We start from the raw sequence: 12,082 nt of genomic DNA, 5'->3' as shown, positions 1-12,082 counted from the left end.
AGTTATAAAATTTTGGTTAACTTACCGTTACTGTGTTGTCAAATGGAACAAAAAATGTCAAATTTCCTTTAAGATCTGTGATTGTTGGAGACCTTTTACTAAAAAACAAATTGTATTGAATCAAATTTTTTTCAGGAGAATCGCAAGAAGTAATATAGTGGTATTTTAGCTTGAATTCTCCCTATAACAATATTGTTTTTAAAATAAAACATCGACTGAACTATAATTTATAACTGCTAAATTGATAATTACTGCTGGTAAATTAGGACGATATACAGGTTGTAATTCTTTTGCAATTATAATATTTATAACAAAATATGACCAAAACGTAACGTATATATACATAATTAAAATGTTAATTTAATGAAAGTACAATATTTTGTTTAATCAATTATACATAAAAAATTTTATGAACTACAAAGTGAATGACAAAATACGTAGTGAATAACATATATTTCCTTATATAAACGTCAAATTGTAATATATATATATATATAATACAATTTGTTTTATTTTTCAATCATTAAAATAATTTTTAAAAAAAACAAGATGTTAACAAATAATAATAATAAGCGTATACAAAAGAATTATCTGCACATCGTTTACATATAAAAATTTGTATATAACACTATCTAACGTAATACTTTTTTTTTATAATAACTATAATTTCTTGATAAGTAAAATAATATTAACTAATCTATAAATAAAATCACTGAATTTTAACATAAAATATTTTGTTTATTATTAACAATAAGCATATTTGTTTTTTTAAATTGTTGTTGTAAATGATGAACAGTTCTTTAAGTACTTTTAGCTTCGATGTGAAGCTGAGAAGGTATTAATTTTACTATGAAGGGTTTTTTTTTTTTTTTTGTAGCTGTTACCACATTTTCTCAGCTCTCACCGAACCGATTTCTTTCAACGATACGTCAAAAGATCACAAATCGTATCTAGTTGAAGACATTACCCTTAAAAATTGAAAAATTTTCCCCCGTTCCCTGTAAATGGAGGAAACCTCCAAAAAAATAACAAATTTAAAAATCGCTAATTTTTTCAATTTTTTTTACTAAAATGTGCCGTAACTTTTTCAAAAATGAACATATCAATAAAACTTTTTTCTATAGATGCTTGATGTCTTTACCTATCATTTGATATATTTTTTTTGTACACTTGACTCTTTATCTGCCCACAGGAGGGGGATTCAAAATGACAACTCTTTCAAAAAAAATTGACTTTTTCAACANGACTCTTTATCTGCCCACAGGAGGGGGATTCAAAATGACAACTCTTTCAAAAAAAATTGACTTTTTTAACATAACTTTTGAATGTGTTCCGGAAATACTGACACTTTTATATATATCTTAAATTAAAGCTAATGTAATATACTTTATTATGAAAAAATAATACTAATTTTATTTAATAATCTATCCCCTGTAACTAAGGTACACGATTGCCTGTGTCTCCTTCAGGCAATTAAAACTCATTTAAGGAGATAGGGACGATATTTGGGCAGACGTCGGGTAGCTTCTGATTCTTGGTTTTGACCAAGATCCTCAATTATCAAACTAGCCCCTAACATATGGGCTATACCCATATAACCTTAAATTGATTAATAATGCAAAAAAAAATTGATCTCCATTGATAAATTTACTATAAATATTAATTATAAAACGTCCTAACTGCATGTTTATCTTAATGATACAATTTTTTAAATTCCCATAACATTTTCTATTTAATGATGTCGATTTCAAATTTGCCAATTCAGCTAAAAGTTATGGTAAAATAAATAAATTATTTTTTATTATAAACATTCACAAAAATCAACTTTAAACGATTAAAAAATAGGTTAAATAAGTCATTTTCTTTATTTTATTTAATAACATATTAATAATCAAAATCAGTATTAATTTAAAATAATTTTTTTTTGTTCTTAATTTTTTTTTTAACTTCGATGTTGTTATATGCTAAGTAACTCAAAATAAAAGGAGAAAATTATTAAGAAGATTTTTATTAGTAATTAAAGAATAATTTATTAAAATAATTTATATTTGTTGGTATTATATGAGCATGAGAATAATTGAGTTACTATAATATTTATTTAATAAAGAAAATGATATAATATAATTTTCTCTCGGGATATGAGTACGAGGGTATATTAGAAGATGTAAAATATAGAAAAACAAAGTGATGTCTGATAATTTATTAATATAATAATAATTTTAAATAGAAATTATTGTGATTAATTATCACACATAGATCATCAACAACGCCACTCGTACCAGTAGTTATCTAGGCTTGTGCTGACTGTGAGTCGAGTCAATAAAAACCTCGAGTAGTATAGGAACCACAAGTGGGTTCTCTATCTTCGCAAAGGAGTCTTTATTAGTATTGACTACACAGTTAACCCACTCAAAGATTAGACTAGGCTGGCTAACTTCGGACAAACGTTATTGATTCTCTTTATTTATTTAGACAATATTTTATTCTAGAGATCACTTTACTTTTTCTGGTTTCCTACTTAATTTATGTACTCATTATATTTACTTTGAATATGAATTTACCTTAATGATTTCAGGACTAATGTTGAAAAATGAATATACTTCAATTTTCTATATAAAATCGTATTTTGTCAAGCCACTTCTTGCATTCGTTGAAAGTTCATAAGGTGAAGTAGTAGTGCGAGAGATTGACAGTTTTTATGCCATTTTATATTAAATTTAATTCATCTATCTATGCAAGAAGTGTCACGACCTTTTACTATAATCTGTTTATTACTCAATTTGTGTTATTTATTACATATTATTTTACTTAAAATAGATAATTTGTCACAACTAAAGAATTCCTTATAATTATTACAGTAGATTAATATCAATGTACTTTTAGACATATTTCTTGGAAANAACTAAAGAATTTCTTATAATTATTACAGTAGATTTATATCAATGTATTTTTAGACATATTTCTTGGAAAAGTTTAAAGTATTAACATGAATAATATTTTTAATTTGATGACTAATAGGTAATAACATATATACTACTGAATAATGAGTGGTGTATGTATTATAACAAAGCAAATACTATTTTTTAATAATATTAAAACTTAGAAGTGATAGAAAGAGCCTAATTGCACATTTGAAATCGCAAAAAATTAATTTAATAAAGTATTTTTTGTTTCTGATGATAGTTCCTTGTAGTCCAGTGTATAAAACTTATAATTTTGTTAACTGTTAAACTTTATCAAAAATTACCAAATCAGTATAATTTTTTTTTTATATAGATGCATGTCTTTAACTATCATTTGGTTTTTTTTTTTTTTATAAATCTAACCCTCACCCGCTCACAAAAGGGATTCAAAATGATAAATTTTTATTTTTAGTTAAAAGTTTTTAAAGTAAATCATTAAAATTAATTCAGTTCTGGATATTTCAATTGTAGAATCTTTTTAAATATCAAAAGTTACTTAGAATTGATTACTATGATTTCTATTTAAGTGTTCTATTACGATAAAAATGCAAAAAAATAATGAGTTTTTATGACAAATATACTATAAATAGTAATTATAAAATTTCCTGACTACATATCAATCTTAAAAATAGCATTGTTTTAATTCTTATAAAATTTTCTATTTAATATTTCAATTTCAAACTTGTAATTGAGTTAAAAGTTATTGTAACATATTCAATTTTTTTTACTATAAAATATCACAAAAATTTCACAAATACTTTTCATCAACTTTAAAGGATCAAAAAAATAGGTTAAAAATGAAAATTTGAACTGATTATTTTTAACATATTAAAAATCAAATCAGTAATAATTTGTAAAACAATTTTATTTTATTTTAATTATTATTTTATATGTATTGAATAATAATATAAAAAAACCCAGCACAGTGGGGTCGTATCATCATTGAGTCCAGTATAGATGATATCTGACAGTGATTAAAATCACTATCATAAAAAACGCTTCGATGCAAATCTGTAGATAGTGTTTAATTAAAAAAAAAAAATTTGTTAAAATAGCATATTTTTGGATACGATAGCCATTTGCGCATAGAAGATAGGTCGTCAGGACAAATTTTTTTTTTTATTTTATAGTACATAAATTAAGCTTTAATTTGATATATGTTTGAAGGACGCAGTATTGGAACATTTTCAAAAATTAAGTTGAAAAAGTTAGTTTTTGTAAAAAAGTTGCTATTTTAAATCCTCCCAATCAGCAGGTTAAGTGTTAGATTTTCAAAAAAATGATATAACATGAAAGGGAAATATCTAAGGTTTTAGCATAAAAAAACTTATGTTAATGTGTTCATTTTTGAAAAAGTTATAACAGTTTTTAGTAAAAAAAATTGAAAAAATTTCGAAAATTAGCGATTTTTAAATTTGTAATTTTTTTGGTGATTTCCCCCATTTACGGGGAACGAAGAAAATTTTTTCAATTTTTGAGGGTAATGTCTTCGATTAGATACGATTTGTGATCTTTTGACGCATTATTGAAAGAAATCTGTTCAGAAACAGCTGAGAAAAAGTGGTAACAGACACAAAAAAAATCACATCAGTTATAGAAATAGTCTACTTGCAGATTTGAAAACAATGCGAAAAGTTGATTTAGAAAAGTATATTTTTACCTCTGATGAAAGCTCCTTGTGTCCTGTGCATTTATTTATAGTAACAAATAGTTTTTATTGAAAAATGTTGTATCAAGCCTTTTAAATTTTTATACACGTAAAAGTAAAGCAAAATATTACTTCTTTATTATTTTTATAATTTCTCCGTATAAATTACAATATTAAATTATTGAATATCAATTACATGCTAAATTTAATAATTATAATTAGTATTTAATCATATATTATATTTTAAAATCAAAGAACTACTAATCAAGATATGATTAAAGAAATAAGGGTTGATGTTGCTTTTGGAATAATCCACCAATTTCTTAGAATTAAACACTATCTACAGATTTGCATGGAAACGTTTTTTATTATAGTGATTTTAATAATATCTATAATAATAGAATATCTAAATTTAGGTATCATTTAGAGACTAGATTTGAATTTTTGGTCCACACATTTTTTCATTGCACATAGAGATTCAAAAATAATTTTTATTTTTATTTTGCAATTTTAAAGAATCTTTGTAAAAAAATATAATTTAAATAAATAAGTAGATTTTTAGTCATAAGAGAATACATTTTTAAAAGGAGAAAACCATTTATTGACAACCGTGAACTTAAGACAATTGTATTCCGTGTGTTCCACGATAACCAATTCTATACAGATTTTAGATTTACTATTTTTGGTCAATTTGAATTTTTTAGTCTTGGTTTTCTCTATTTTCAACACCTTAATTATTAAATAAGACTTAACAATTCAAATTCAATAATATATATTCATGATTTATATTCTTTTTTATTCACTTCTGACATTGGTTTATAGTAATTATTTATATAAAATATATATATTTTTTTTTTATGTAGTTTAAAAATACTAAAAAAATAACAAATTATACAGATCTAACTGACAAATTTGGTTTAATAATCATTTTACAAGAATATTTTTTTAAACAATTTTTCATTTTTAAAAAACGCATATTTTTAGCTTTGATGCGTAACTAATTATTGGGTTTGTTCAGTTTCAGAAGAGTTCTGCAGTGGAAACTGAAATTAAAGGCAATATAATTTATTTAATAGCTTTTGACTTTTAACTGTAACTATTTAAGCACTATTTTCATGATTAAGTTAAAAATTAATGTACAGTCGGGATTCAGTTAAATGATATTGAAGCATTCTTTCAATTAGTATTGATTAATATTTGAGAATTATAAGGTACTCTACCTTTCTCTATGGCATAAAAAGTTCAACTACTTCGGAAATGCTTGCCCCAAAGTCATTATCGATCAGTTTTTTTGCTGATTAGATTATTATTTATGAACTGAGAAAATTGATTATATATATTCTTATTTAAAAAAACAAAATTAACATCCTTATGAATTTGAAAAATACTTTAGATTTCATAAATTAAGAAAAATATATATATATAAAAGAAACTAAAAAATGTTTTATAAAATAAATTCTATAAAAATATTAGCTTCGATGCAAAGCTGAGAAGGTATTGGTTTTACTATTTTTTTTTTTTTGTGTGTCTATTACCACTTTTTCTCAGCTCTCACCGAACCGATTTCATTCAATGATACGTCAATAGATCACAAATCGTATCTAGACAAAGACATTATCCTCAAAAATGAAAAAATTTGCCTTGTTCCCCGTAAATGGGGTGACCTCCAACAAAATTACAAATTTAAAAAACACTTTTATTCTTAGCTGTGTCTTCTTTCTAATAATATCTAGGGTGTCTTAAATATTAAGATACATTAAATATTAAATTTGATAATATCAGTTCATTCCTATCAAACACCATTCATTATTTTGGACTCTTTTTGAATATCTACCTCTTTTATGATTGTTATTACATTTTATACAATTTATATAGCAGCTAACCTTCCATGATTACAACTCCAGCTTATTTCAGTATTTTGAACATTATTATTTAGTCAATATGGGAAATTTTAATTGCATTTTTGAAATAGGCACGAAAATGGGTTTAGAAAAGTATATTTTGGTCTCTGATGAAAAATCATTGTAGACCAATAAATTTATTTATCAATAACAAACAATTTTTTTTTTTAGGTATTGCATCAAGCACTTTAACTTTTATACATGTTTGCCATAGAAGTAATACCTACTTTATAATTTTTTATAATTTCACTATAAAANCATAGAAGTAATACCTACTTTATAATTTTTTATAATTTCACTATAAAAATTACAATACTAAATTATTAAATATCAATTTCATACTCTATTTAATTGCTATAATAAATATTAATTCATTAATTATACTTTTAAATCTAAGAACTACTAATCAGTATATAAATAAGTAAATTAGAGTTCCTTTTAATTTTTGAATAATCCACCAATTTTTTAAAATTAAACAATATTTACAGATTAGCATCAAAGCGTTCCTTATGATCTATACTTGTCCCAACTATGCCACTGTGGCGACCCCCGCCACTACCAGCTGACCGTACTCTATGCAACTGTACCAATATTGTTGTATTTCCCCCAATGAACTTGTTCGAAGTTAGCACTACCACCAGTTAGCGTCTTCACCAACGGGCACAAAAAGATGCCAAAAATCACGTTCGTTTTTAGTTTTTTGGTCCTCTGTTTTTATAAATTACATATATATAAATATAAATTTTAAATAATTAATAAAAAAATGTTATTGTATTATATATGGACCTTTGTTTTTCTCATTTTACTCTTTAAACCTTCATTACATTAATATTTGTTTTTTTTTAAACTCAAAACCTAGTAGCTCCGTTAATAAGAACTATTCTCGCTTGGCTCGGCTATTAGGTCACTCTATAATGTTTTCCTAACTAGTAGGTAATTAGTGGGCCCTGTGGTTTGGCTGAAACCTTGCAATTAAAATACTTAAAAATATGATTTGTTTTTTAAAGAATTTTTAATTCATTCATACTGCAATTATATTATTATAAATTGAGCAAATATTAATAATTAAACACAGCTTATTAATAATTAAATTGCTGGTTGTAAAATTATTTAAGAATGTTCATTCTCAAATTATTTAACTTAAAATAACTGTATAATTTTGTGTATGTGACGGAATTTTAAAATAGAATGTTAACTCGCAATAATCTAGAACTATTCCAAAAACACTTAAACAAATATTTTAATTTTAAAAACAACTTTGCAAATAGTAGATAAAATAAACTAAACTTCAGTCAAATATTCATCTTTAAATGTATAAAATATGTATATATTCTAACTAATATTAATCTTACAAATAAGTTATTCCAAATTTTGTTTTCTATATTTTCAATTCACTAAAAAATGTTCATAAAAATATACTATTTTACTTTTTTTATATTTTGGATAAATCAAATCGATACAACTGGCTATAGACTCGCGGATGAAAACGAATATACTGAATATTTATTTGAAGTAATCAATTATATTCGATTTCCAGGCGAAGATTCTTCAATGCAACACTTAACAGACGGTTTAATGGTAAATTCAGATTCCATTCCAAACTTTATTGAAAACTTAAGTCTACATCTAAATTTCGATAATTTGACTAGAATATATGATGCTATTAATGAATTACTTATCTGTAGATATACAAATGTTATGGAAATTTTCATTAAAAATATTGGTTTAATACTGCAATATTGTGATAGCTATCATTTAAAAAAACAATTTTATGATTTTACTGATTGCATAATTAAACTTCATGACGCATTAGAAAGTTCAAAGACTCTATTTGAAAATCTTAAAAATGTCATACAATTCTTTAGTAATTTACATATGAATTACGTATTAAAAATGTATAGAAAAAAAAAAAACATTATTAATGAAATTTCTTTTATTAATGATCGCATTCGATTGAAAAGAAAATTGGACATGAATGAGTACATCGATAACAACGCTAATCCTAAAGTTGAAATGGTTATTAAGGATTTTGAAAATGTAAAAAAATTTCATAACATTATATCTTCGATGATTTCATTTACTTCTATTAAAAACAATAAGTACAATAGTTTCCAAGATGAATTAAAAAGTGATGATGCAATGGAACACGATAACGATTCAATTTCGTGTTTAGATTATGTCCAATTATGTAATAATCTCAAAGTATTTTATGATGAAGCATTCAAGCATGAGTACATCAATTTGGGTTTTCATAACTTACTACATCCGATAACACCAGAGTAAAGTATATTATTATTTTTTTTACGGAATTGTGTTTCTATCAGCCTAATATCATATTAACCTACATTTAGGTTGATAAGTTTAATTTAAAACACATGATTACTCTAAAAATGAATATAATGTTGTATAAAAAATATGTTGCTTATTTTGTTACATAAATTTGTTGATTTATTAACCATAAATTATTTTATAGAATCATTCCTTATAACGTATTGGAGAGTCAACTATTTTTTGAAATGGTAACACACATTTTGAACTAGCTTATAAAATAGAAACTAAGAAATTGACTGGCCGATATCGCATTCAATAACACGACCAAACCATCTAAGTCTATTTTTCCTCATCTTATCCACGATCTTCTCTAATCACTCCACTCATCTATCTAAGCATCTCTCTTCCACATAAAATAACCAATCTGTGATCTATTCCTCCCAATCTTATGAGTTATATAATGTTCTTCCCTCGTTCTAAAATAAGTATTAACTACAGCAAGATCATACGATACTCATTAAATTATGAGATATGGTTCTAATATATAATTATTAGCTAATAAATCAATGTAGGGTCAAATAAAATGTACCTTCTACATTTTTAATAAGCAAACAATTCTACAACTATTCAATTTTATATTACTGTATAACTGACTAGCATTTTTTCCAAAGCATTCCATATAATTTGACATATTGAGAACATGCACTTTCTAGATTCACTGTAATTTACTTTTTTAATGAACCAAAATTATTAATTATTTGGGAATGATCTATTGTACGGAGTCAAGTTCAACCAGAGATACATAATAACACTAGAAAGCCGTATGCCATATTCACCTTATAACTGGTTGAAGCCGACACTGTATGGAGTTTATTTACCATCGCTAAATGAACATTACGATTATTAGGCTTTATCATTATGCATTAATTACTTTCCAACATAATAGATTTTAAAACTTTGTACAACGCTAGTAGGCATTTAAAAATATAAAATTTGTGTTAATACTTTAACACAAACAACTTTATAAATTATAATCTTCAATTTTAACCGCTATTTTTTATATCATTAAAAATTCTTTTGGTAACGTTTATTTACCAATTTTGCTCTATTATACATGGCATCAACTTCACAGATAACTCAAACATGACTACAACATGGCCGAATTTTAGAACTTCATGGCACGCTATTATTGCTACTTTTTTTATATATAAATAAAAATATTGGTACAATTGACAAATTACCTTTTGGAAATATTTATAGATTTTATTCCAATTAATCATTAACTCTTTATTTTGTATTTTGTATTCATAGACTTGTATCGCCATTCTATGATGACACATCTGAAGATCTCGCAGTTAGTGTTATAAATACACTATTTAACGTGACTAATAACCAATTGTTAATTAATACGAAAATTTTGGTAAACGGTCAAATTAAAGATTTAAAGAAAATACAGTATGATGAAGAAAATCCAATCAATTTCTTTAAAAGAAAGCAAGAAGTTGCACACATATTAAAGTGTAGGTATAGTGAATTATTAAGACGCGTTAATAACTATTTAAATGCTATACAACATTTATGCATGGCAGAACAAAAAAATAAACTTCATAATAATTTGATTACTTGTGTAAATTCCTTGAAAACTACATTACCATCAGTTACAACTATGATCAATCGTTTATTAGAAATTTTGGCCTTGTTAAAAAAAGCATCCATTGGAGATTTTATGATAAAATCGCAATCATGTTTTAAAAATGTAGTGAAAATTGCATTAGAATATAATTATATTTTAAAAAACCTAAATATTATTTTAAATTTTGAAACTAATGCAACAAATGCAAAAGAATTTTTGGAAAACACCCATCAAAGTCAAATAGGTGTGAGCCATTTATTTTCACTTACTAAATTCAATCAATTCCTTAATAACTATTGTGTTCTTGACAAACCATTGATAAATAAATTTGAATTAATAAAGTCATATCAAAATATCGATAATAATTTAATATTTCTTAGTATAAGTTCAGATTTAATACAAATTTGTGAAGATTTTTTTAAAACTGACTATGATTTATATTTTAGTAAATTTGTAAACTAATATATTATTTTTTATATGTAAAATGAATACTATTTTACATTTTTAAAATTTCCTTGGTTTTATGATTCAATAAAGCCATATGTATGTATTTTAATATNATCATTAAAATCTTGTAAATTGTTAAATTTACTTAACAAATGTTAAAAATTATGTGAGACTCGACTTTATTTCATTCATTAATAAAATAAAAAAAATATAATAAAAATTTATTACTATTGAATATTAAACTAAAATTCTATTAAAAATATTGATTTATGACTAGAATATATAACTCAAAAAGTCACACAAAAATTGTGTTAAACGAACTGAGAGAGCAGAGAGTGAAGGTGATATATAGCGTGTAGTTGAAGAAATTCNGAAGGTGATATATAGCGTGTAGTTGAAGAAATTCAAGTAAAAGCTAATGTATACATAGATAGTCATAAACTGGAGCAAGTAGAGGAAATGGTATACCTAGGGATCAAAATTACATCTGTTGGTAAGAGCGTCCGAGAGATAAAACAACGCATAACATTATCAAAAGCTACCATTAGTAAAAAAACATAAGTTGCTCACTTCAATAAAGTTACATCTCAATATCAAGAAGAGATTTATAAAAACATATGTATGGAATGTTGCAACATATGGATGTGAAACTTGTATAATAAATGATACCAAAAAGAAAAAATTAGAAAACTTCTAGATGTGGTGTTGGAGGCGTATAGATAGGTTGGATAGAGCGGAAAACAAATGAAGAAGTGCTTAGAGCTCTGGGAGAAAATCGCACAATTATTGATATGATTAGAGTAATACGTTGGAAAAAGGTTGGACGTGCCCTGAGACACCCAGAAGAGTTGTGTCATAACTTAAAAATTAATAAAAGAAAAAGATTGAAAGAGTTTATATTGTTGAGTGAATTTAAGTAAGGATTAGAGTGAGAGTTACTTTTGATTTGGGGTGTGATTAAAGGGATATAAAATGACAATATAAATATTCTTATAGATTTAAAAATATTATATAATAAAAATTGATCACTTGTGGCTAATTAATTAAGTAAAATTAAAACTATATTAAAAATATTATTAATTTAAAAAAACTAAAAAATGTTAAAAATATTAAACTCAAAAGCCACAAAAAAAATTAATAAAAAGTCGCGGATACGTATTTCGGAAACAATGTTACCATTATCAACGCTAAACACATACTGACACCCCGACTAGAAAAA

At 24.7% G+C, this 12,082-nt stretch overlaps 2 protein-coding genes across 6 annotated transcripts in view; one reads left to right on the top strand and one right to left on the bottom strand.

Moving 5' to 3' along the window:
- LOC126898574 (uncharacterized) overlaps positions 1–12,082 on the bottom strand; it is a 140,683-nt gene that overhangs the window by 3,839 nt on the left and 124,762 nt on the right. Inside the window, exons 1-2 of one of the 4 annotated variants that reach the window (XM_050672779.1) lie at positions 253–419; positions 26–181 (exon numbers count right to left, since the gene is read on the bottom strand). The exons of the other annotated variants lie outside the window; for them this stretch is intronic. Coding sequence (XP_050528736.1) covers positions 26–181; positions 253–345 — 249 coding nt within the window. The 5' untranslated portion in view covers positions 346–419. Of the gene's footprint in view, positions 1–25; positions 182–252; positions 420–12,082 lie in introns of those variants that run through there. 4 annotated transcript variants of the gene reach the window in all.
- LOC126898570 (uncharacterized) overlaps positions 7,876–12,082 on the top strand; it is an 11,725-nt gene continuing 7,518 nt past the window's right edge. The window contains exons 1-2 of one of the 2 annotated variants that reach the window (XM_050672764.1): positions 7,876–8,796; positions 10,095–10,839. In XM_050672764.1, the coding sequence (XP_050528721.1) occupies positions 7,914–8,795 (882 nt within the window). In that variant the 5' untranslated portion in view covers positions 7,876–7,913 and the 3' untranslated portion in view covers position 8,796; positions 10,095–10,839. Of the gene's footprint in view, positions 8,797–10,094; positions 10,840–12,082 lie in introns of those variants that run through there. The other variant, XM_050672765.1, reaches the window with a different exon arrangement.

This window comes from Daktulosphaira vitifoliae, unplaced genomic scaffold, assembly GCF_025091365.1.
Source record: "Daktulosphaira vitifoliae isolate Bord-2020 unplaced genomic scaffold, ASM2509136v1 Scaffold_2, whole genome shotgun sequence".
NCBI lineage: Eukaryota > Metazoa > Arthropoda > Insecta > Hemiptera > Phylloxeridae > Daktulosphaira > Daktulosphaira vitifoliae.
The sequence above is the reverse complement of the archived record's forward strand: the minus strand, read 5'-3'. Positions and strand labels throughout refer to the sequence as shown.